The sequence below is a fragment of the Cotesia glomerata genome, unplaced genomic scaffold (assembly GCF_020080835.1).
Source record: "Cotesia glomerata isolate CgM1 unplaced genomic scaffold, MPM_Cglom_v2.3 scaffold_63, whole genome shotgun sequence".
NCBI classification, from domain to species: domain Eukaryota; kingdom Metazoa; phylum Arthropoda; class Insecta; order Hymenoptera; family Braconidae; genus Cotesia; species Cotesia glomerata.
In genome coordinates, this window is record NW_025404270.1 from 2778 (window position 1) to 30295 (window position 27518).

Consider the following 27518-nt stretch of genomic DNA (forward strand, 5'->3'; position numbering starts at 1 on the left):
TCAGTAAACGCTTTTCGGAAGAGTCCCAACTTCAGTGCGAGGTGGTTTGAGATTATTTATCATTTCCTTTTATCATAGTCTTTTAATCTTTCATCTTTGTTTAAGCCTTTTAGTATCGACTCCCCACAAAAATTTTGTTACTCCTAAATCCTTACATCGTATGTGGCATACTGTCGGAACGGAAAACTCCTTAAACCATATCGAAATTCGGCAGAGATGATAATGGCTGATGGTCCTTTTACGCCGCGACATTCCAAAGTTTTGTGCCTCTTCTTTCAATGCACTTTGGCAACATTCTTTCTCATATGTGAATCATGCGTTCTTTAATTCTTCAATTGATGCACTGAATGGGAAATGTCTTGCTCCATCAGATGTTTCTCCCATTATATAACAGTAGCTGCAAGCAAAGTATCCACTATGCTTCACTCTGTTTTGACATAATGCACGAGCAACTGAGTCCGCAGAGAAATTAGAAACTGCAACTTTGATTTTCGCTTGATTTCTTTCGATATTATTGTCAACTACATTGAATCCTTTAATGTTAAGGTTTTCAATTTGTTTAATAAAACTTTCCATGTACAAATTCATTAATTCTGGAGTAGGTTCATGTTTAACTATCATAAACCCTGCAATAATGACATTGCTGAATCTTAGTCTAGGCGGCAGATTGTTGACAAGTATTTGTAAAGGCCACATGCTCCTTTTTGATTTTCTAAATATTGGTGCTCCATCAGTGCTGACATTTAAATAAATGATTTTTTCATTGTTATTTGCAAACTTTACAAATAATTCTGAATCCGTTATGTCTGTAATTTGAGAGTTGTCACCGTATTTATTATTGAAACTTTCACCGATTGTAGAATAAATGTTTTTTAGTTTTAAAAGTTCTTTCAATTGATACTCAACATTAATTGATAAAAAATAATTTTCATTGAGAGAGTTTAATCGAATTTTTTCTTCACATTGATCACAAACCACTTCAGAATCTTTGATTGATTTCTTTGGCGATATATAAATTATCTTTGTACATTTTGCGCAAAAATAATGAGCTATTATTTTATCTTCAGGAATTTCAAACATTTTATTATATTGATGATCAGATATTGAGACGTGATCATATTGAGATCCCGCGCATAATTTGAACATTTCCATTAATTGCGTTCTTCCTTTATTAGATAAGCCGAATCTCAAAGTAAAACCAGTTATCATTATGATAACATCATTAATACTCGTTTTAGATTCTTTAAACATGATCCGATCGTAACCGTCCAGAGAACGTTTCAGAGATTCAGTATATTCTTTTGGTTGGAACGCATTGCTTTCAATTTCCGTAGTCATTGTTTGAGTGTCAATTGACATATCTTCATTTTGCAGATGAAGATTAGATTCTTCGCAGTTGGTAGACGAATCACTTCGATTATCGGGTTCCATCTCACTGCGGTTTTCTACACCAGCGACATTGCTGATTATATGTGTTCCGTCGACAATCGAAGACTTCATTGAATTCGTAACATCGAAAATATTCAATGGACCGCTAGTTTTATCTACAACAGAATTGTGAAAGTTTTGTTATGGAGTTTTACAAAAATAAAACATTTTACATTTTTTCAAAAAAAAAAAAAAAAAAAATATATTATTTAAAATTATATCGCGTTTCAGATGCAATTAGGCGTAAACCGGCAAAGTCCCGATGAAAAGCATAAGGGCGTAGAAAAAATTTTTTTTCGGGAATCAACGTAGTTTCGTCAAAAATGTACAGAAATGCAAAAAAAAATTTTTAGCAAGGTTAATATAAATTCAACGGTTTTAAAAAAATTATTTTAAATTGCAAAGTTTTTTGAAAATCTCTAAGTATACTTTTTTATTTATTACTTTTGTAATAAATAAATTATTAATAAATTTTCTGACGATTGCGACATTCTATAAAATTCAATTTGGAAAATCCAAAAGTTCACGACTCATAATGCTCATTTAATTATGAAATATTAAAAAAGAAAAAAAAACAGATGCCCCTGATGAAATAAATGGAATAAATAAAAAAAAAAAATCTAACTTAATCGATGCATTTTTTCGCAAGTTATGTAGTGTTTTTAGAGTTTCATACATGACGGACAGGAAAATTTTTTGACCTATTTTGAGGTTTTATTCCGTTGCTAGTAAACTAAATCAATTTTTGAAAAGTGTCAAATTAATCTCCATTAAATTATTTTGACAATAGTATGCAAAAGATCGGTAATCGTCTCTTTCTTCTCATGTAAAAGCCCTGATTAAAAAAAAGTATTGAAAAAGTATGTAATTCAATACTTTTTCAATACTTTTCACACACTGTATATCTATATATACATACAATATAGATATACAGTTGCATGGTTCAATACTTCTTTTAAATCAGGGAGTTTCTTGCGACAAAAATTGTCAGCACTAATGTCTTGTACAATATTTTTTCACACAAAAACCATAAAACAGCCATGATAATGTTTTTTTTTAGAAATAATTGTACTTAATTGTAAACAATTGTGAAAAATTTTTGCTGAGAAATTTTAGCAAAATAAATATAGGCGGGGAGCGAAATATAATTAAATTATAATGAGATATTTATTATTCAAGTTAAAATTTAATCATTTCAGTGATATATGCCGTCAACGCCAAAAAAGTTTTACTTCAATCGCGCGTAAAGGTTACACGCACACACTTTTTTTTTTGTATTTCTACACGTTTCATACAAAAATACGCTAGTGACCAAAAAAAAATTTTTTATACGCCCTTATGGCATCTATGGTAGGTACCGGGAGCCATAAGAACTTTAAAAATTTTTTTTTTTTCAAGAATCAACGCATTTTTGTATGAAACATGCAGAAATACAAAAAAAAAATTTCTTCAAACTAAAAATTTTTTGGACTTAGAAAAAATAATAGAATTTTTGTGTCCTTACGGCATCTGTAACGCGATATTTGACGTAATCTTAGACTACAAGTTTATCTGATTTTTTTAACAAAAATGTTTTCGGTACATAGCTAAGTAAATATTATTTTTGTTTGACTTTCAACGACTTTAAAATTTTGTAATCACTTTATACTCATATACTTACGTTTTTGTCTGTATTCATCAACTTCTCTTGAAAATGAAATAGTCCTTTCACTCCATCGTTTCTTTGTAATTTCGCTCACCATAGCAGGATCATAATCACGTTCTAAGTAAAGTTTATAACGCTTTGGTGGTGTCTCTGCCATTTTCAAAACCTATAAATGATGGAATCTGCATTAAATTTTATTCGCATATATAACAGATGAGGCAATATTTCAAATTTTTTTTTTTTTCAATTCATTGTTAAGTAAATAAGTTAAAAAATATTAAAAATAAAAACAAAGCTAAAATTACGAGGGGTTCTTCATTACACTCGACATAATCTATAGAAATTTTTATCTCAAGGTTTTGATCGCATGCACAAAACTGTGATCATCTTGGATAAAAAAAATTGATGCATACAGGTTTTTGATAATAACACTGAAGATGTAAGTACTCAAGGAAGTACGAGCGAATCTAATGTAAAAAATACCTCCAACTTTGAGCTTTGAAATTAAATATACGTATAAATAAATACATCATTTATTTAATCCCAAAATTAAAAAAAAATTCACCCTTTAGTTACTTAGATATTAAATTTTAAAAATCACAATTTTTTATCTCCTTATCCACGGGCTCTTATGGCGGACAAACTTTTGTCGAGACTTTTATGATTTTTTTCAATATTAACCTCCCAACTTTAACCGATAAAAAACTATACAGAAGAAACGTGGATTATTGCAAAATATAAAAACAATTTAATAATAAAACATTACCGATATAATTTATGAAATATTGAAAGTCTAATTTTATGTTTGTAACTCGTTTATCGTCAGTCATTTATTCGAATAAAGATTTGACAACATCGCGTCAACAGCTGAGAAAAAAGAAAAGGATAGAAATATAGTTATAGAGAGAGAAATGTTCAACTCACACACTCATCCACGTCTCTGTTGTGGGTATAATCAAGCGCGCTATTGCCAAATCTGTTTATTTATTTATTCCGGCAAGTAATAAATACCAAAGTCATGTTATTACTTTACTTTATTAAATAAGCAAAAATCATCAATTATTAAATTGTTTAAATTATTTTAAATTAAAATAAAGAATTTTGACGAATATTACGAAGACTAAAATTCTTAAAAAATTTTAACATTATTTTGACTCAATTCTTATATCACGGTTGAGAAAAATTAATAAAATTATTTTGACTCATTTGTTACGCTCGTACTTCCTCAAGCCGTTGTAAAGAACATTCTTAAACATGAAGAAATTGCCGGTATTTAAAAATATTATTTTTGATTTGAAATGGTAAAATTTTGATATAAATTATAATTCAGTAAAATTAATAGTTTATCATGATGAAATAAATTGAATTTATTAGAACCAACATTGCCAAAATATTTACGCCCGTACCGAATCCAACACACTATGTAGCTAACTGTCGCTCAGCAGATTAGCAAAAATAACTTGTTTATTTTTTTTACACGATAATTTTTGTAATTTAAAAATAAAAATTGAAAAATATACCAAGCCTTAAATGGTATCGTTTTTAATGTAACTATGAGAAAAATTAATTCTTATTATTTATGTTGCTATAGATAAACACGTGGTTCATAACCTTTAAATGACAACGTTTATGTGAAATTACTTTTAAATTTAAAAAATTAAAGTGGATTGTGTACTTGCAGTGCTTAATATTTGTTTCAAATGATGATATACACTTGTTCTTCAATCAAAACTATCTATACAATCTCGACCTTGTGCTATACAGCCAAATTAAAAAATAATCTCTTGGTAATGCCTGCTAGTAAAAACAGTGAGACACTGAACTGAAGCCAGCCGAATAAAGGGGCCCAGTAACTCCCTGCACCACTCGTTCCCCTTAAAGTCACACGACCTCCCTATAGTCTAGTCAACAAGTGCGTTTTTGGTCAAATTTTTTCAGCAATCTCCAAAAATTATGATTGAGGTATCATTTGATTCGGAATGGGGTCTAGATGATTTTTGAAAAAAAAAAAATGAAGTTCCGCTTGCCATAATTGCATAAATTATTAACAATAAAACAAAAAAAAAAGGGAGGGGGTTAGTTTTCTCCCAAATATCTCAAAAATAATAATGATTTTTTCAAATTTTTGAAAAAAGATTCAAAAAAGAGTGAGGAATTTCCTAAAAGGGGTTCCGACTCCGGAACTGTAAGAATTCAATATTTTATAATTTTCTTCCAGAGGTACGAAAATACGGCCGAAAAACACGTGGTCTGGCTTGTGTAAACTACGCCAACTAGGGACACTTTATTAATCAAAAATTATTTTAACATATAAAAATATAAAATTTAAGAAATTAAAAAATTCAGGGGCTTACTGCATAGATAAATGAACAACCTTTACTCTATTACATTTCAATCTCACAATATTTTCTGTTTACAACTGAAATTGTTTATTGCACATGTAAACAACGAAAAATTAAATAAAAAAATTAAAAAATTGCCAGATAAAAAAATTAGGGGAAATTCACGGTTGACCCCTAAAAGGGCCATCCTGCAACTCTCCGCTAATTCCGTTAATACCTGGCCGCTTTTTGAGCTCTTTCGAGCTCAAAGTGCACATCTGTGTGTTGTTTTAAGCTCTCCGAGCTCAAAAGATACTGCTTTCTATGCTTTTTGAAAATGCCTTTGCCCCAGGCTCAAAAGTCTGATAGAAGTTTCATGGAACACTATTTTTGAATGTTCATACCGCAATAACTTTTGAATGAATGAACCGATTTTTACGCGGTTGGCGGCATTCTACGTAGTTTTTAAGCCTTATAAATACTTTCTAAGTTTCAATTGGTCAAACTAGAAATTTCTGGAGTAACTCTGAAAAACACTTTTTCGGTTTTCTTTCGTTCACGATATCTCTCGAACGAATCAACCGATTTTGACCAGCTTTGGTGGCAATCGACGTGGTTTTATGATGTTAAGAGCTGATTAGTTTTTGGAGATCTGATCGGTAGAGCTGTTTGAAACAGTTATTCAAAAATGTCGAAGTTATGTTGAAAAAATCCTTATTTCCAAATATTTCGTCGAGGATATCTCTCAGAACTAATCAACCGATTTCCACGTTTTAATTCGGCCGGCAATCGACGCGGTTTTTTTAACTTCTGAGAGTATTCTATATCATCAAAAACGATCAGAGAAGAAATGACGAAGTTATGTGAAAAAAACACTTTTTTCGGTTTTTTTCGGTTTTCTTTCCGTTCACGCTATCTCTCTGAACGAATCAACCGATTTTTGATCAGGGGTTTTGAGCGCCGATCGGCGCGTGGTTTTCAAGCTTTAAGGGCGGATTAGTTTTTGAAGTTGATCGATAGAGGCCGTTTAAAAGATATTCCAAAAAACTACTTTCAAAAATGATTTTTTCTTATTTTTTTAAGATTTTTCAAAGATTTCTTAAAATCTATCGGTCCGAATCGGTTTCAAAATTCTCAGGAAATCCTTAAGTTCAGCGTAGCCCTTTCGGAATGGCACCAACCGCGATGAAATCCGGGTTTTCAACCGTTCAAAAGTTATAAGCGAGTCACATAGTCACACACACACACACACAAATACACACACATTACTATACATGATCAGAACATAGTGACAACATCGCAGGGGGTAGTCAGGGAAGCTTCCTGTGACCTTCAAACGTCGAGATCTGATGAAAACTCGATTTTTTGCCAAACGGGGTAAAAACAATAACTTCCCGATTTTTGAAAATCTGAGATTTTTAGCAGGGAAGTTAAAAATTTTTAGGCGGATTATTGTTCATTTATTTATCCAGTAAGCCCTGCATAATTTTTTAATTTCTTAGAATTTTATATATTTATATCGTTAAAATAATTTTTATTAATCACAGAATGTTCTGTAGTTGGCGAAGCCATACGTTTACAAACTGAGCCAGGCCACGTGTTTTCGGCAAACGTATTTTCGTACCTCTGGAAAAATTATAATTATTGGTCTTACAGTTCCGGAGTCCGGAACTTTTTTAGGAAATTTCCTCACTCTTTTTTGAATCTTTTTTCAAATTGAGAAAAATCATTATTATTTTTTGAGATATTTGGAGAAAACTAACCCTCCCCTCCCCTTTTTTTTTGTTTATTGTTAATAATTTATGCAATTATGGCAGAAGCAGGAACTTCATTTTTTTTTCAAAAATCATCTAGACCCCATTCCGAATCCAAAATGATACCTCAATCATAATTTTTTGGAAGATTGCTGAAAAATTTGACCAAAAACGCACTTGTTGACTAGACTATCAGTAGAGTTTAAAATTTTGGTTTTCATTATTTATTTATAATTATGTCAGCATGATTTTAGTAGATGATTTATAAGAAATGTAATTTTTAAGTTAAAAAAAATTGAAAATGTTATATATCATTCATGATTCAATTATTATAAATCAGTTTAATGAAATAATTTCGAAAAGTAACTGAGATTTTTAAGATTTTCAAAAAGATAAATGATTATTTATTTGCAAAATATATACAGCCTAGGCACTAGATTACCTTTTAGTATATAATTTGAAGGTCGCTGGCAGAGTCTATACTGTAAAAGATACAATCTAGGCGCCGGATTACCTTCTAGTACAATTTCAAGGTTGCTGGCAGAGTCTAGACTATAAAAGATACAGCCTAGGCACCGAATTACTTTTGTAAATATTGATATACAAATACATGGAGTGAGCATGTACTCGTACATGAGCAGCTACTGGGGCTCTTATCTTATTTAAAATTTTATTTTTATAAGTCCAAAAAGTACTTAATTTGGGGAAATTTTTTTTTTGTATTTCTCCATGTTTCATGCAAAAATATGACGATTCCCAAAAAAAAAAATTTTTTACGCCTTTATGCCTCCCGGGACTGACCTCGCATACCATAAGAGCGTATAAATGAGTTTTTTGCTGTTTTCTTTCTTTCGGATAAAAGAATATTGATTTCTGAAAATATTTTTTAACATGATTACAATTATATCTTATAAACCGATGAACACCGGCTGCATCACAAGAAAAAGTGTCACCTCCGATCGGCTCAAGCGTTATATTGTGACACATTTATTTGTCTTCTTGCGTGAGGTCATGCAGAGCATTAAATTTACAAAACTGTAAATAATATTCGAAAATTAAAATTCTAGTTCTTTAACCAGAATTAAAAAATATTTATGTCAAATTATATAAAATTGTTATTATTGATAATATTTATTATAAATAAACTAGTAGTCCGCCCCGGCTTCGCACGGGGATTTAACAAAAATTTCCAAATTATTTATAAGTTAAGATATCCTATGTCACCCGTGGATAGTATAGCTTTTCAACAGTAGAAGAATTTTTTATATCGGTTCAGTAGTTTTGAAGCCTATTCAATGAAAAAAAAAAAACAAAGAAACAAACGATCAAATCTTTCCTCTTTATAATATTAGTATAGATAAACTAATGAAAATTTTTAACGATAAATCAATTAAATAATTAAATAATAAATAGTCTGTAATGCGCAGAAATGCAAAAAAGAAATTTCCTCAATTTAAGTATTTTTTGAACTTAAAAAAAAAATTAAATTTACGAAAAAAAATTTTCATTTAGAAAAAAATTTTTTCTTTTGGCATCTGTGAAGGCAATATACATCGTGTGGACTCTGATTCAAAAAAAATTTTATTCTATTTTATTGCATTTCCCAATTTTTGTAAGAATAAAATGACACTTGACATAAATGTATGAGTTTTAAAAATTGCAAATCAAATATTTGAATTAAAGTACAGTTGAGCTATTTCTCAGTTAAAGTATAGAGATAAAGAAAGTGTCACAGCGAATTTTAAATACTATTGATAATGACGCTTTCAGAATTCTGTCGTATTCTAAAATAAGTAGATTTAAAGTAATAAAAATTTAAAGTATTAAAAATTACTTTAAAGAAAACGAAAGATCTTATCTTACAATCTCACAGAACGCCCAAGACCGTACTTATTTCAGTAAAAAGTATTTTCTGAACTCTCTTTCTCTTTCTCACTTTACCTGAGAATGTCAATATTTTAATTTATTTCAATTATTGAAACAATAATTTATTAAAAGTTGTATAAGAATAAATAAAAAAAAATTTAACTATAACGAAATTTGAATAGGCACCAAAAAAGTCAGAAATTAAAGAGATAAAGTTAGATAGTATTTAAAAACGTTACTTTTCAAAAATAGATTTTAATTAAAAAGATTTATTGAATGATCATTTTTTTAATATTTACTGAACTCTACAGTCGAAAAATTAAAAAAAAAATTGTTCATTTTTTAATATTTTTTTTTAAATTCAACTTTAAAATATAAAACTGAGATGACAGAACAATAAAGCAAAATGTTTCGTCAAATTTTATATACAGAAAAAGTGATATTACAAATTTTTTCAATCTATAATTTTTAAAATATTTTTATGATGTAGCCAATTTTTCCTTACAGTTCTGTAGTGCACTGTCTACATTCAAAAAATTTTTTGTTTAATTGAATTTTTTTTCAAATTACAGCTATATTAATAAGGAGAAATCAAGTATTTTTTTATTGTTACCATTAAATAATCAAAACTTATAAATATACATATATCTACGTATGTATTTGTATACAGGGTGTAATGTGCAGGCGTTATTTTATTTTAATTTTTCAATAACGTTGTTATCTTACTATCTCAAAAATATATATGTATTTGTATGTGGGATGTATATACAGTAAAAGCTCTTAAAAGTTACTCAGGTTGTCTTTCTTGCTCTTATTAGTGTTTTATAAGAAATTGAGACAGAACTACGGTAATTTTTAACAGCTTTCACTGTATATATATATATATGTACATCCAATAATGCGACAAAATTTTGTGATTGGTCAATGGAAGGTAGGGGGGTACGTAGTTTTTGGGAGCAATATTTGTACACTTAGAGGAAGTAGTTATTGTAACTCAGTCAGTTAGTGATACACCTTGAAGCGCTTTGCGAAAAGTGATTATTTCTACGTGTATTCTTGTATTTCCGCTCTCCATGTGATATATTGTTGTAAAGTGATTGAAAGTGCTATTTTTTATTGAATTGAAACCATTTATTTTGGAACAATTATATATCCGTTTGCTGCATAAGAGGAAATTATGTTATTTCACGAATTTATTTTTGTATAATATTTAATATTTTTTTATTTCACCATGTGGGCGGCCGTGAGACTGTTACCGGCTATATCAAAGACTAATTCTAAACCAATTATTGTCGAGACCAAGACAATAATTAATTTTAATCCAAAAACACATGAAGAAAAATTCAAATATAAAATTAAACTGAACGCTGAAGCCGATGATATAAGTGAATGCCAGATTATTTTTACCGGAAGTAAGTATAAAATAATTAAAATATTGATGTCTCTAATATATATATATATATATAGTTTTTTCCGTAACTGGATATAAATTTTTAACGTGATCTTTTATGTTAATAATAAATAAATTGATAAACAATTAGTTGTATGAGCATAGTAATTATCCAAATGTAGATCATAGATTTTTTATCTCTCTTAAGTCTAATATTGAGAAGCAACGGTATAGATTTTCTCTGGAAATATTAAGAAATTTAAATCTTACTTCGATTTTTTTTTAATTTACTTTTAAAAAGCAGAATAGAAATGATTTCTAAAAATTTTTTTGCTAAAATTATTAAGAAAAATAGTTAAAAAGAAATGTTAGTTTTTCAAATTTTTTCTAAACTTCAAATAGTAAAAAAAATTGTAATAAGAAAAAAATTGTTTCTTTACGTTAATTATTAGTGTTAAAAGAATTCATATTGAAAAAAAAATTTTCTAAGTTGTATGACATTTTATAAATGAATGATTTATAAATAAAATGAAAATAATACACAAGTAATTATAATAATAATAACAATAATAATAATAATTATAGTAGTTTCAATAATACTAATAATAATAATAATAATAATTGACATCAAAGATATAAAATTTCCATAAGGCATTTTCAATAATTTTATAAGAAACGCCCTTGTTTCTAACAATTTTTCAAAATAATACGATCTAAAAAATCATTGAAAATAATTTTGGTGCAGCTTTCTTCAAAAATATAATAACTAATCAATCAAAATATAAAAAATAAAAATTCCTTTGGAGGGTTCGTCAAATTTTTTATAATTTGAACTATATAAATTATTGATAAAAATCTGTAAATTAAGATATTTTTAATTTTTCCAACTAAGACCTATACTAGAGCTTCTCAAGAATAATTTCAATATTGATTGTATCGTATAATTTTTATCGTTGAAGTGGATGTAGTAGAGAAACGCGGGCCGACCTGAGTATTTGGATCGATAGTCTTGTAGAAAAATTATAAATATTATTCTTACAGAAAATTTTCCCCCTTTTTTTTAATTCTTTTTTTGAGTTTAAAAAATCTTGTTTACGTTTTCTTGTAATAGCAAAAAAAGGAAGTATTTTTTTTTTTATAATTCATTGTACAAAAATTTTCTATATCATTTTTGCGGCCGGAAATAATTTTTCTATCAAAATCATCTACAAACAAATATTCTTTTAATTTCCGATGAAATTAATTTAATTTTTTAATTAGGGGAGAAGGGGGTCAATTGAACCAAAAAGTTTAGTAATTTTTTACTATTCGAATTAAAACTAAATAATAAATTTTTTTCTTGGAATGATAGTTTATTAAGTCTACTATCATTACACCGGCACACTAAAAAAAAAAGTTGTCTGTACTTGGGACGCGCCACATGTATTCCCATGTAATTTGACCCGCTGAACCCGAATTTGAGGTCCGTTTGGCCCCTACACCCTAGGATTTTGAGAAAACTGTAAAAACCGAAAAAAACAGGAGAAAATTGGGGTTTTGGTGATTGAAAAATTTTTAGATTCTAACTATGCATGATTTTCATGTATTTCGATCTGCTTTATACTTATCTGAAGTGTACTCAGACCAGCAGCCATTAAAAGTCTAAGTAAATCCTGAAAACCCATGAAAATTGCGAAAAAACAAAAATTCCCAATATTGTGATAAAAAAATGTATTGAGCTAAATATATGATGATTTTCATGTAGGTTTATCGACGACATATAAATCTCCAACTTTTATAACTCAGACGTCTCGAAAACATCAAACAAATGTGCAAAAACCCCGAAAATTGGAAAAAATCAAATGTAATATAATAAAAATCGAGTTATTATTCAAAAATAAATAAAAAAATCATATCATTCGATCTGTGGTGCATAAAAAAAGTATTTCGTCCTAAGACTTAAAAAATTAATTTTTCGGAAAATATCATCAAAACCCTTTGGATTTGAATTTTAATTCGTTCTCCGCTTATATCTCACCCTTTTATCTTCAAACGTCCTGCATAAAGGGTTTCTCTTTCGTTTCCTCTTCTTCGGTAAATCTCTCTTCAGAGTCCAACAATGATCTGCCATCATATTTACATCCCACGTTCCTTGATATCGTTTTTCCATCACACTAATGTCTTGATGGAATCTCTCACCTTGCTCTTCACTAAAATCACCAAGATTTTCAGGAAAGTGTGAAAGATGAGAATGTAAATAGTGCAATTTTGTATTCATTAAGCAACCTAAAGTATTATAGTTGTATAACAACTCGTCAACTAAAGTTGCGTAGTTATCACTTTTCGTATTCCCTAAAAATTGCTGTGATACTTCCTTAAAACTTCCCCAAGCTGCTCTCTCAATCTCGTTCATCTCATATTCAAGATTAGCATCCTGGAATAGAGTCCGAATTTGGGGTCCATCAAAAATTCCTTCTTTTAATTTAGCGTCACTTATAGCTGGAAATTTTTCGCCCAAGTACTTAAAACAGTTTCCATCTTTATCCAGAGCTTTGACAAATTGCTTCATAAGCGCCAAGCTTGATATGAAGTGGGGCAGCAAGTACTTGGAAGGATCAATTAGAGATTGTCGCGTAACATTGTGAGAACCAGGATTCAAATTTGTTCTTGTTGGCCATTCTTTTGAATGTAATGATTCTTTCGGTCTCGGCTATCCCACAAACATAAGAAGCAGGGGGTACTTTGTGAACCCTGATTGTTGGCCTAACAATATTGTTGCAATTTTCAGATCACCACAAACCTTCCATTGATGTTCTGAATAGTTTATTTTATCCTAATACAACCTGTAAATTGTCATAAGTCTCCTTTAGTTTAGTCGAATGAGCTACTGGAATCGGTGCCAATAAGTTTCCATTATGAAGAAGCACAGCTTTAAGACTTCGCCTAGAGGAGTCAATAAAAAGCCTCCATTCTTCGTCTTTGTAAGTGTTTGGCTTCAACTCATCGATCAGTCCTTTTACATCTGAACAGTACACAAATGAATTTTCGCTGTCTTTTGTAAAATACTTCCGGAACTCTTTTTCCCCTATCACGATAAAAATAAGCTGTTGTATTTTTAGCTAATAAATGTCTTTTTTTTTTCCTTAAAGCTGAGGCTAAATGTTCAGCTTTTTTACCTTAGATAGTCCTAAGTCTCGTACAAGGTCATTCAATTCAAGTTGATCGAAGACTTCAGGGTCTTTACTTCTAGGAACACCACTCGGGATGTATTCTTCATCCTCAGAATGGATCTCTTCGGGTTCAGGATCGATTTCTTCAAAGTTATCTTCAACTTCCATCTCTTCATGTTCATTCACTGGTTCAGGAGCTGCAGGTTCTGTGACATTCACACCTTTTTCTGCTGGCACACCTGATGTTACGTTGGCATATTGAATTTTATGTTTGGTTGTCGAAGAAAACCTGAAACTTTCCGTCGTGCAAAAATAGCAGTTTTTTGACTCGTTGGTGCAGACCAAATCACAGGTTTTGAAAATTTCAAGCACTGTTTACTTTTCGTCTGCTCCCAACGAGTAAGCATCGTGTGACACCGATTGCAAAGTGAATGTGGTACCCAAGTTGCTTCCCAGTTCGTAATCTGGATACCGAAGCAGGTTTCGTAGACATTTTTCAATTTGTTTGAAAAAGATCTACGACTTTTTATTTACTTAAAATTCTCCACATATGTAACTGAAGGAATTGGAGTTTTGTTACATATGTGAGAGACATACTTGTCATATTAAACGCTTCAGAAGCCAAGTCACCCACTAATGAAGAGCTGCAGTCACTTGATGACGACGCCTGCGAGCCTGCTTTCTCACTCTGACCAGACGCCGATACTGGGATTCCGGGTCCCTGCATCGTAAAACACTTAATACTTGTGCCTGCCATGACGGCATTCAAGCCGTTAACCCAGGGACTATGCCAGACGGTCCTGTTGCCCGCCGTCACCACGTGGAGGTGCCCTGGTTACAGGCACAAGCATTTAAGCAAGAAATCGATTCTGAGCCCAAAAAGTTCCTAGAAGTGAAAACCCTGAAACATCAGCTTAAAAGAAAAAAAATTTATTAACTAAAAATACAACAGCTTATTTTTATCGTGATAGGGAAAAAAAAAAAAAAATCTGATAACATTTTTTAAAACGGCGAAAATTCATTAGTGGACTGTTCAGATGTAAGAAGTTTGATTGATGAGTTAAAGCCGAACACTTTCAGGACGAGGAGTGAAAGTTTTTCATTGCTTTTGTCTAAGCGAAGTCTCAAAGCACCGCCTCACGTAGCTCATGTGACCAAAAATCATTGAAAAGTTTGTGGTGATCTGAAAATTGCTACACTAGTTAAGCCAACAATCTGGTTCACAATATATCCCTTCTTGTATGTTTGTAGGATAGTCACGATCGGAAAATTCCCTACAGTAGAAAAAAACGGCCAACAAGAAAAGCAATTTTGAATCATGTGGTTCTCACAACGTTATGCGAGAATCTCCTCTATTAATCGCTTACAAGTACTTGCTGCCACCACTTCCTATATCCAAGCTTGACAACTTAATGAAGCATTTTTGGTCAAAGCTCTCGATGCGAAAATGGCAACTGTGTTAGAGTACTTTTGGACAGGTAAAAATTTCCAGCTATAAGTGACAATAAGAATTGAAAGAAGGAATTTTTATGTACCCCAAATTCGGACTCAATTCCAGGATGCTAATCTTGAGTATGAGGATGCACAAGATTGAGAGGAGAGCAGCTTAGGGAAGTTTTTAAGGAAGTATCTCCCCTGAAATTTTTTAGGGAATGTGAATACAAAATTGCACTTATTTACAATCTCATCTTTCACACTTTCCTGAAAATCTTGGTAATTTCAGTGAAGAAGAAGAGAAGAAACATTCCATCAAAAACATGAGAGTCGGATGTCAATATGATGGTAGATCATTGTTGGACTCCTTGAAGAAGAGATTTACCCGAAAGAAGAGAGGAAACGAAAGAGAAACCCTTTTATGCCAGGACAGCGTTTGAGAAGATAAAAGCGGGTGAGAGATATAAGCGAGAGGAACGAATTTAAAAATTCAAATCCAAGGGTTTTTGATGATATTTTCCGAAAAAATTAATTTTTTAAGTCTTTAAGAACAGAAATACTTTTTTATGCAACCACAGATCGAATGCATATGATTTTTATTTATTTTGGAATAATAACTCGATTTTTTATTATATTACATTTGATTTTTTTTTCCAATTTTGCGGGGAATTTTGCACATTGCTGTTTGATATAAGTTTTCGAGACGTCTGAAGTTATAAAGTGTGGAGATTTATATGTCGTCGATAAACGCTACATGAAAATCATCATATATTTAGCCATCAATGAGGCATTTTTTTTTTATCACAATACTTGGGAATTTTTGTTTTTTTTGTCAATTTTCATGGGTTTTTCGGGATTTTACTTTAGACTTTTAATGGCTGCTGGTCTGAGGTACACTTCAGATAAGTATAAGCAGATCGAAATACATGAACGCATCATGCATAGTTAGAATCTAAAAAAAAATTTTTCAATCACCAAAACCCCCAATTTTCCCGTTTTTTTTTGGTTTTTTGCAGTTTTCTCCAAATCCTAGGGGTGCTAGGGAAGCCAAAACGGACCTCAAAGCTCGGGAGTTCCTCAGCAGGTCAAATTACATGATGGAATATATGTGGCGCGTCCCAAGTACAGACAAGTCTTTTTTGTGTGCCAGTGTTATCAATACATAAATTAGTTAATAAACAACGTGAATTTTTAAAAATTATTAATTTATCCAAACGCGTCGAATGGTTCAATTGACCCCGCTCAAGAGCTCGGGGCGAATTGAACCACTGCTCGGGGTCAATTGAACCAATGACATTTATAACTCAAACCCGAACTTTTAATAAATAACATATTAATTGTTACTTTCTAATATTACTGTTGCACATTTTTTAATACACATATATTATATTTAATAAATTAAAAAATCGATTTAAAAATAATTTTAATTACAAAATTGAGTTTATCAAATTGTTAGGTTATTTCCTGAGTATTTTTTCACGTCGAGGTCAAGATGCGCGCGCGCATGTCCCATAAGCTTCTCCGTATGGTTCAATCGTCCCCAGGACTGCTGGTTCAATTGACCCCGTATAATTTTTAAAACAATTAATAATAATAGTAAATAATAAATAAATAAACCATTCTTATCACTATAAACAAAGTTGAGGATTATAAAATATAAGTATATACAACTACTATAATTCAAATTTTATCAATTAATTCAAAAATTTAAATATTATTAAACAATTTGTCACCAGCCGAAAAGAAAGTTTGCATGCCTAAAAATAAGAAAATCTCAATTTTTCAAAATTTATCGATCGCAATGATTTCAAATTTTGATCATATCCCAAGTTTAACATATTAGAATCTAATTCTAAGAGCATGAAGCGTTTTTTCAATTTTTCGATTTTTAAGTCGAGTGGTTCAATTGCCCCGTGGTTCATTTGACCCCTTCTCCCCTAATCAGTATATTTATGGCAAATATTTTGTAACAGAATAATATGTCCTGTTTTTTTAATAATGAAGGAATAAAAGCGTATTTTTGCGGAAGATACACAAATGAATGCATTTAATATACAAAATTAATTAATTTTTCAGGTACGCACGACGAAGTCATACAAAAAGCTTCACTCGTCGAAAGAGACTAAGATTACTCCCAGGAGAAGTATTTAATAACACTTGCACGAATTTGAGTGAAGAATTCGAGAGAGAGAAAATACATCTCCGTTTAACGGCATTTTGGCATCTCCATGCAACAGCCAATTATCTCCATCAAAAGCAGTATATCATCTCCATCAAGTCCACGAAGTTCAACTGAATAAAGAACGTGAACCTGATCCCATTGCAGGAACAGCAGAAGAACTTAAATAAGCGAAAAACGTTACCTAAAACCGTCAGTCCACCAAGCAGTGTTTTTCCTTTGGGTAGTAATAATGAAGATATTGTTAATCCAAATCTAGTCGTCCATCCTTCAAGTTCAACTAATAAAAGGCATGAGCATACAAATTATGGATGTCCACCAATGCTTACGGAACTTAAGAATGAAAACTGAAAAGGTTAAACACTGAACTACAAAGAAGTAAACAATCGATGTAAAGAAGTTACTAGAACTAAATATGAAGTATCAAAGCATCAATCAGATAGCTTTTATGTGAAAATATTGCTGAAAGTACGTATTACAAATAGCTGTTGGTACGCTTATATCGCGTTCCAGATGTTATAGGGGCATATAAGAAAAGAAATTGTTTTTTAGGAATCAACTCATTTCAGCCTGACACGTCAGGAAATGCAAGAAAAATTTTTTCTCAAAATTCTATTTTTTTTTTTAATTGATTTTTTTTAAGTCCAAAAAATATTTTGATTTTGAAAAAAATTTTATACGCCCTTATGGCATCTGGAACGCGATATTATTATGATACTTATTATTCTTAGTATTATTATTAGTACTATGATTCAAGTAAAATTTTTTTTAGGGCTTTTCTAACATTAATGAACCTTGATGCTGCTGAGATACAAGAACCGCGAAATCCATTGGCGTTGAAAAATCAGCAAGGATTGGACAGCCAGCTATCAGAAAGCGGAGACCAGGTAAAATACTCGCAAAGTACTGAGCTCAAACTATCTTTTTTTTTATTTTATACTCTTGTGCAGAAACAATTATGACGGAATGTGAGCAAAAATTTCTTTTTCTGCCCTCCAGGCGGAAAGTGGCAGCTTTCGGCCCGCTGCGCTAAACAGAAAATTGCCGCTTTCCACTTGCCTCTGTCGGACAGAAAAATAGTATTATACAAACCTATGGCAGGGAAAATAATAAATATCTCAGATCACATATATGCATCGACCTCGGCTTCGCCTCGGGCAACATATATGTGTTCTGGAGACATTTCTCATTTTTCTTGCCACAGGTGTGTAATATACTATTACGTTAAATATTGGTTTTATCATAACACCTAAAATCAAACAAAAGTAATTTCTGCCCTATATTACTGTTTCAGATTTATACAATTAAATTTTCAATCACCATCAACCTATTATTATGTCTGTAATATTTAAAATTATATTTTCTTCTGCAAGTAACTGAACTTCGTAAAGGCTTGGATAATATTAATATGTACACTACGAATATCAATATTAATGGACATCAAAAACTATAAAAATATTAAATTCTCATTTTTTATTCTTATATAGGTTCATGTGGGCGAGATGATGCAGTGGATAGAATTAGAGCAATATAGGGGAATTAATGCTCTGTAGAAAAAAAAAGACGTCTATTGTGTACTCATTGTTAAAATATCTGTTACTTGAACTTGATGAGTTAAAACAATGCACCGTCACTGGCAAAGTTTCAAACCGCAAGAGGGTCCAAGTGGAGGCAGAGGAGACCAGAGAAGTGGAGAAGTTAGATTCGAGAAGAGTTCTCATATTAACAGGTATACTTAAAAAATTAATAAAAAAAGGTTGGAATTTCATTGGCTTCTATTTTTAATATTGATAATTAATGTAAATGATTTTTTTTTCTAGAATTTTTGCGGTATTATTGTATCAAGGAGCTAGGTATGAATAAATGGGAAGCTGCTATGGAAATAACCTCAGTCCCATCAATAATAAGCACGCGATTAGCAGCAATTCGATATGGTAAGAATTAATGTAAGCTATTGTAAATATTAAAAAAATAAAAAATATTTTTTGTAATTTCAGAACCAGCAAAGAAATTAAATAGGAGTAAAAAGCGAAAGAAGGATAGTCAATCAGTTAATCCTAATACCCAGGATAATGAAACTGAGCCGCTCGATGGTGATTATGAAATCATTGATATCATGGAAATTGATGATACGGAGTTAGATATAAATAATGTAACCATGGAGAATACTATGATTCTAAGTGATTTTAATTTTAGTCAATAAAGTTTTATTTAGCTTATATAATTAAATTTTTTTTATCTCTATTAAAAAATTATCAAAAGATACACTGATAGAAGGATTTGTTTATAGTTAAAAATATTTGTTAGTATTTAATAAATCATTTATTACAGACCACTTTTTAATTCTCGACAAATATTTCTTAGTATTTAAAAAGATTTATTAATATTTAATAAATGAATATCAGATTTTTTAAATACAAACAAATCATTTTAAATAATAAGAAATATTTATTTAATATTAAAAAATGATCTTTATTAAATAATTTGTTAACTATAAACAACTATTTTTTGATACAAATAAATCCTTCTATCAGTGTACCTCTTTGAAAATTTACTCCTTAATTTATAAAATCAAATAAAACCTATCCCCAAAACCTTCCATTTTTTTGACTAATAAAAATCCAAAAAATCACCTTTCGTTTAGCCATCATTTGTAATTATTCTTATGAATATTTAATAAATTATTATTTTTATCAAGTAAAATTTTTCTTGGTATATAATAAATTTCTCTATATATACTAATATTAATTAATATGTTATATAACTTTTACTACAATTTGATTAGTATTTAATAATAAAATTATTAACTCTGCCTTATATTCGTTTCAACAGGCTTATTAGACTCATCTTTTTCTCGGTTTTGCTCTCACGGAGTTCAATCTTTGAACTATCTTTCTGCGTTGCACTTTCCCAACAGCAGAGCAATTGCAGTTTCGATTGGTTTTCACGAAACGAATAAAATTTTTGAAAAAACGCTTTGTGGTGAAATAGTTTATTAAATTATCTATTATCTCTAAAAACGTTTTTTCAAAATTTCCATTCGCTTCGCTAAGCCGATTGAAACTGCAATCACTGGTCTCGGCTGTTAATTTTATACTAACAAAATTTTTTGACTATTTAGTAACATTTAATAAAAATGTCTGAGTACTTTTCAGACCTTATTTTACAAAGTGAGATCAAGTTCGTCTATTTATTATGGCTCAACTGAAAATTTATAAAATTATTAATATTAATATTAATATATAATAGGCTACACAATTTTAAACTTTCATAAATATTTTTTCTCAGCTTGCACCTTTAAAATTTACTATAATTATCTACATTTCTTTTCTCGTAACGTTTTTTGTTTATCACTTACATTCTACTTCTTGATTACTGATGGTAAGTGGTTCTAGCTTGGTCGGTAAGTTCAGCTCTACCTCCGAAAATTTTTCTATTCGATTGAATACTTTTCAATGCGAAATACTGGTTTTCAAAAGTCGGATTAAAATCGAATAGAATCGTATTGACTTTTCAATTCGATCCCGATTGTTGGGAAATTTATTTTTCATATTTATTTTGCGTATAAATATAACTTTGGTGCTATATATTTGCCGTAGGTGAAAAACTTTCTTTCGAATAAATGTTTTTTAACGATAGGAGGAAAAAACATCAGGTTAAAAATTATCTTTTTTTCAAATTTATCCTTTTCAATTAAAATATAAAAATTTTTTATTTCTAATTTCATTGAGTTATAACTTATTTATGAGTTTATAATGTAATTAGATTACTTCATCAAATGACTAAGAAAAATCGTAGGTTCTTAATTTTATGCATTATCTTTCTTAAAAAAATCCATATCGAAATAATTGCCCTCAGGTTCAAAATTTGCTTTCGTGTTGTAGATTGAACTTTCTGAGTTAAAAACTTGATTGCTAAATATGTCTTCCATATTTGTTAGTAGTATTTAAATGAAAATTGAAGTTTAAGAAATTTATACAACTTCAGCTAAAAAATTTGTTAAAAAAATGCTTACAGTCTAACTTGACATTATTTTTTACGCAAAATCTCATTACAACTTTTAAGCCTAACCATTCTGCAAATAAAAAGACTTTTGTCAACAGCTTTAGTCTCAGATGTCGGCGTAGGTTTATTTGAATTTCCTAACCAACTCTCACTACAGATTCAATACAAGGAATTCTGCAGTGAGTGAAAGGACTTTTAAGTGAACTTTGAAACGAACTATGGCTAAAAATCCCGCCAGTGCAGGTTATTTTACTCAAAGCGTGGCTATTAGGGGAACTAAAGCAACTTTTCACTATAACCAACAGCTTCTAGAACAAAACCAACAACCTGATACATTCACTTTGAGGTCCGAAATTGCGCGTTGATCAATCAGATTGATCGGTAAAATTTAAGCAATTATAATAGTCTATACTTTTATTCCTGACGATTAATCGTGCATGGGAAATTAAATGCTATTTAGTTTAAAAGAAAATTAATCTTTTGGCGCTAAGTTGTTTTATGGTCATAAATTCACTTTATAATAAAAATTCAAAAAATTTATTATTTACTAATAATATATATCATTTTTTAATTAAAAATTTTTACATTACTACTTTATTCAACGAAGCTTTGAAAATTAAATTACTGAAAAAAAAAAATTTTTTTCACTACCCAAAATTAATTATGAAAATTTTTGAAAAATTATATAAGTGCAATTTTAAAAAATATTCTTTAATTTAATTTAAAAAATAAAAATAAATTAAAAACGTCTACTAACGTTATCATCATATTGATAATAACGTTTAGAAAAAATGACATGAAGATTAATTTAGCAAATATTTAATAATTTTAGGAATTTTATGTAACAAAGTCAAATTATGGCAAAAAATTAAGGAAAAAAATTGACTTATAGAAATTTAAAAAGTAAAAATGCAATTTTTTTTTAATAATTTTTGGAACAAACTTTTTGTTAAAATAAAATTAAACATACACGGAAAAAAGTAAACTGTAATAAATTAACAGGGTCGATTTATAATAATTAATGATCAACTTCTAAAATTACCATTTTCAAACAGTAAAATCCTGATTTTACTATTCCACTTTATTACACGCTTTTATATTAGCTTCACTCTGTATGTCAGTTTGTATGTCAGTTTGTCCAGTAAACTCCTCTCCGTGGGTAATTCTGCGCGCCTGCGGCTCTTCGCTTGGTTCTGTTAGCCAAGTTTTCTCAGGCTCGCTCTCCGAAATCGAACTCTGATTCCCCCGTATTTATAATATTTTATAAATAATTATTTTTTTTATTAGCTTCACTTGTATGTCAGTATGTCAGTATGTCAGTATGTAACTCTCCGTGGGTAATTTGCGCGCCTGAATATTTTTGATAATCAACAAATAATAGTTTAAAAAAACTAAAAAATCACGCTTTTATAAATAAACCAAACTAAAAAGTAAAAAATAAATAATAGTTTAAAAAAACTAAAAAATCACGCTTTTATAAATAAACCAAACTAAAAAGTAAAAAATAAATTTAAAATTAAGAATAGTGTTAAAAAATTTCAATAAATATAAAATTAATAATAGTGTAAATAATAAAAAAATGTATTTTATTTTAAAAAAGCGTGGGGTGCTTTTAAGATATTATCAAAATGATAATCACTCTACTCATGGCATTTGTCCAATAAAATATTTATAACTATTGACACCATGCACCTCACGCTTTTTTAAAATCAAAATACATTTTTTTTTATTTTACTACTATTATTAATTTATATTTATTGAAATTTTTAACACTATTCTTAATTTAAATTTATTTTCTATTTGTTGACCAGGTTGGTTTTCTATAAAAAGCGTGTTTTTAGTTTTTTTAAACTATTATTTATTTAAACTATTATTTGTTGATTATCAAAAATATTCAGGCGCGCAAATTATCCCTGCTGAAAGATCCACATAGATCCAAATAAAAAACAATGATTGATTGGAAGTTATTGTTAGCTATTGTGTTTTTGAAACAGGGATTCCAAATACTGTCTGATAAACGAAAAAAAAATAATAAGTATTAGTATTGGCAATTTTATGTGGTACGAGTAAGACGAACTAAAATTCTAATTAGTATTTCCAAAGTGGCTATGAATTGAGAATGGATTTTTGTTGGGATAGAAGCTTAAGAGGCTGAATCAATACAGAATAGGTACTTGCATTGTAGTTTTCTGTACGAAATTATTATCGAAAATACCCATAAAGAAATATGATAATCTATTTGCAAAGACAGTTGTATGTCTTGAGTAGCTTCAAGTGAGGACTATCATTCTGATGTGGTAATTGCAGATGAATTTCTAATTTTTGTTATTAGACTTTGCCAGTGATATGTACGTAGTTTTTTACTGTATTATCTCACATTAAAATAAACGACGTTTTATAAGACGATTCGGGTAAGAATACAATTAGTTTTTATAGGATTTGTTCATGATAAATATACGCCTTATGTGAATTGTTTCGAAACAGTAATTGCCTATAAGTTTGATAGTTGCTTTTATGATTATGAATCGGATTTTCATCAAAAATCAAGAATAATTATTTCCTAACGGAATTTAAAAGAATTTGCTAGCAATACTTTTATAGTTCTCTATTGTTTTTCTAATATTGACAATGGGAAACATTTATAAGGCGATCCGAGTAAGGATGTAATTGGTTTTTATACGGTTTGTTCCCGATATAAATATTCGCCTTTTGTGAATCGTTAAAAAAGAGTAATTACCATAAGTTTGATAGTTGCTTGTATGATAATGAATCGGAGTTTTATCAAGCCAAGAATTATTATTCTCAATGGAATTCAAAAGAACTTACTTGTAATGCTTTTATATAGTTCTCCTATCGTTTTTCCAATTTTGACAATAGATGCACATTTTATAAAGTAATCCGAGTAAGTGATACAATTAGTTTTTATAGGGCTTGTACCTAATAAATATGTTTTCTTTCACGTATCGTTTCGAAACAGTAATTACGAATGAATTTGATTTCCGCTTTTCTGATTACTTATCAGTATTACGTTAAAACTAACCATATATTTCAAGCTATAACAGAATCTAAAGAGAATTTTCATTAATTTACTGATCGTTATTAACTAGTTTTTTTTCAACGTTGAACGTGACTTGTTATCAAGTGTCTATAGTTCTGAATGGATTTCAATGAAACGTAGCTTACTTATTCCATGGACGATCATTTTAATCAAACTCGAAGATAACTAAACTCGGTCAATTAATTTAAAAATTCAACCATACAAAACATTTTTAAATTAAAAAAAGCATACTTTTACCATGGATAACTTTTAATTCGGATAACTTATTTCTCACTCATGTAATTTACATCAGGAAGCTTTTATTGAATAAGCTTCAATTATATACTTTACTCATTGTTTTAGTTTAAGAATTACTTAATTTCTCTGGTATACCCACGGAGAGTTATTACTGATACATACTCGACACATACAGTGTAAAAGCTAATAAAAAGCGTGTAAAATAATAGTTTAAAAAACTAAAAACACGCTTTTTTATATGAAAAACAAACTAAAAAATAGAAAATAAATTTAAGAATTAAGAATAGTGTTAAAAATTTTACAATAAAATATAAAATTAATAATAGTGTAAAATAAAAAAAATGTATTTTATTTTGCAAATAAATAATAGTTTAAAAAGAAACTAAAAGACGCTTTCTTTATAGAAAAACCAAACTAAAAAATAGAAAAATAGAAATTTAAATTAAGAATAAGTGTTAAAAAATTTCAATAAATATAAATTAATAATAGTGTAAATAAAAAAATGTGTTTTATTTTAAAATAAATAATAAGTTTAAAAACTAAAAACACGCTTTTTATAGAAAATCAAACTAAAAAATAGAAAATAAATTTTTAATAGAAATTTAAATTAAGCAATAGTGTTAAAAAATTTCAATAAATATAAATTAATAATAGTGTAAATAAAAAAAATATTTTATTTTAAAAAAGCGTGGGGTGCTTTTTTTAAAGATATCAAAATGATAATCACTCTACTCATATCTGTCAATAAAATATTTTATAACTATTAGACCACCATGCACCCCACGCTTTTTAAAATAAAAATACATTTTTTTATTTACACTATTATTAATTTAACCATTATTGAAAGAATTTAACACTATTCTTAATTTAAATTTATTAAAATTTCTATTTTCTATTTTTTAGTTTGGTTTTCTATAAAAAAAGCGTGTTTTTAGTTTTTTTTAAACTATTATTTATTTTTACTTTTTAGTTTGGTTTATTTATAAAAAGCGTGATTTTTTAGTTTTTTAAACTTATTATTTGTTGATTATCAAAAATATTCAGGCGCGCAACAGTTACACGAGAGAGTTACATACTGACAAACTGACATACAAGTGAAGCTAATATAAAGCGTGTAAAAACCTACGGAGGAAACACCTGGTTTCGAATATAACTTCGGGATGGTCATCAGAGGATTCCGGGTTGATGTACAGGGTTTATCTGTGCCATTTCCCGATGAAAACCTACGGAGGGAAAACACCTGGTTTCGAGATATAACTTCGGGATGGGGTCATCAGAGGATGACTAGGAAGGTGCATCACCTGGGTTCTAGGTTGATAATAATCAAAATTTAAAATAACTATCATTATGGTAGTCTCTTTATGCGAAGGGAGAGTTACATACTGACAAAACTGACAAACTGACAAACTGACAAACTGACAAACTGACAAACTGACAAACTGACAAACTGACATACAAGTGAAGCTAATAAAAAGCGTGTAAAAAAGCGTGAGGTGCATGGTGTCAATAGTTATAAATATTTTATTGACAGATATATGAGTAGAGTAGATTATCATTTGATAATATCTTAAAAAGCACCCCACGCTTTTTGAAATAAAATACATTTTTTTATTGGTCAACACTATTTGTCAATTTATATTTATTGAAATTTTTAACACTATTCTTAATTTAAAATTTATTTTCTATTTTGAGTTTGGTTTTCTATAAAAAGCGTGTTTTTAGTTTTTTAAACTATTATTTATTTTTTTACTTTTTAGTTTGGTTTATTTATAAAAGCGTGATTTTTTAGTTTTTTAAACTATTATTTGTTGATTATCAAAAATATTCAGGCGCACCAAATTACCCACGGAGAGTTACATGCCCAGCATACTGACATACTGACATACAAGTGAAGCTAATAAAAAATAATTATTTTATAAAATATTTACTTAAATACGGAGAATCAGGAGTTGCGATTTCGGAGAGCGAGCCTGAGAAGCAGCTACCAGAACCAAAGGAAGGCCGCAGGCACGCCTCTTAGACCACCCACTGGAGAGTTACTGACATACTGACAAACTGACATACAAACTGACAAACAAACTGACATACAAGTGAAGCTAATATAAAGCGTGTAAAATCATTTTTGACCGCTATGTGCTAACTTCACGGTCATGCACACTCTAGCATAAACTTTTGACGACGGAAGTCGCGCGGTAATCCCTTAGAAAAACCTCGAGGTCAATTAGTATATTTTTAATTAAAAATATCCATTTAGAAAAATAATACTTCCTACTTCGTCGAAGGTCGGCAGCAAAGTCCGCCATTACACCGGCTTAAAAGCGCTTCTAGCGTCTTTGCGTCTTTCCCGACGTTCCATTTTTTCCTTCTCAAAAATTACACCAGGTGGCGCCACATTGTAAATCTAAAGAAATTTTAATTGGTAAGTTTGAAATCTCAACAGTCTGAAGCTGGCCAATAAAACGCGGGAAGGAGAGTGTTGAGAAGGACGCCTCTCCGCAGTGACTGCTTACCAGTCTAACAGTTTTTCAACGAGTAAACGGCAAAGAATGTCGGCTTGATAAATATTTTGGTCGGACGGTTAAATGTGAGTGTTTCATAATTTCGTTTGTTAATTAATGTCTAGTGAAGAAATAAAAATGAGTTCGTTGTCAATATTAGCGAGTCATGATGAGCTCGTACGATGTACTAATGTTCTTGTCAATGGATCTTGCGAAGAAGATTAGTTTTTTATACAACATTTAATTATTTAATAAATTTTCAATGTTGGCAATCTTTCATTATTTTTTTATTTTATTTTTTTTATTCAAATTCAATTGATAAAATTAATTTAAATTTTAGCATGAAGTTTAATGTAATTAAATATTGAGAATTTGGAAAAAAAATTATTTAGAAAATTAATAATTAGTCTAAATAATTTATGATGCTAAATTTTAGCGACCTCTGGTCATATTTATAATTATTTTAGCAATTACTTAAATTATTATAAGAAAAATTTTATTTTTGAGGGATCAAAAAAATTATTAATGTCATTTTTAAAAAAATAATTTGATGG

General features: G+C 29.6%; 2 protein-coding genes across 2 annotated transcripts; one reads left to right on the plus strand and one right to left on the minus strand.

Annotated features, from left to right (window-relative positions):
• Window positions 1-312: 312 nt before the first annotated feature.
• Window positions 313-3885, minus strand: LOC123274718. The gene is made up of 3 exons (XM_044742454.1): window positions 3840-3885; window positions 3089-3239; window positions 313-1544 (listed from the first exon to the last, which is right to left on the minus strand). The coding sequence occupies exons 2-3, from the start codon at window positions 3228-3230 to the stop codon at window positions 313-315; spliced, it is 1374 nt and encodes a 457-aa protein (XP_044598389.1). The 5' UTR covers window positions 3231-3239; window positions 3840-3885.
• Window positions 3886-17954: 14069 nt separating this feature from the next.
• On the plus strand, window positions 17955-19385 carry LOC123274720. Its single transcript, XM_044742455.1, has 4 exons — window positions 17955-18053; window positions 18781-18895; window positions 18987-19100; window positions 19164-19385. Exons 1-4 carry the CDS (start codon window positions 17955-17957, stop codon window positions 19367-19369), a joined length of 534 nt encoding a protein of 177 aa, XP_044598390.1. The 3' UTR covers window positions 19370-19385.
• The last annotated feature ends 8133 nt before the right edge of the window (window positions 19386-27518 follow it).

What these genes read in the sequence shown, in the direction of transcription:
- LOC123274718 (XM_044742454.1), bottom strand. Translation starts at nt 3,230, where the DNA reads ATGGCAGAGACACCACCAAAGCGTTATAAACTTTACTTAGAACGTGAT. An exon ending in TGATGAATACAGACAAAAAC is followed by an intron (nt 1,545 to 3,088) that starts GTAAGTATATGA and finishes ATTCTGTTGTAG; the next exon opens with ATAAAACTAGCGGTCCATTG.
- LOC123274720 (XM_044742455.1), top strand. Translation starts at nt 17,955, where the DNA reads ATGAACCTTGATGCTGCTGAGATACAAGAACCGCGAAATCCATTGGCG. An exon ending in TATCAGAAAGCGGAGACCAG is followed by an intron (nt 18,054 to 18,780) that starts GTAAAATACTCG and finishes GAACTTGATGAG; the next exon opens with TTAAAACAATGCACCGTCAC. An exon ending in AAGAGTTCTCATATTAACAG is followed by an intron (nt 18,896 to 18,986) that starts GTATACTTAAAA and finishes TTTTTTTTCTAG; the next exon opens with AATTTTTGCGGTATTATTGT.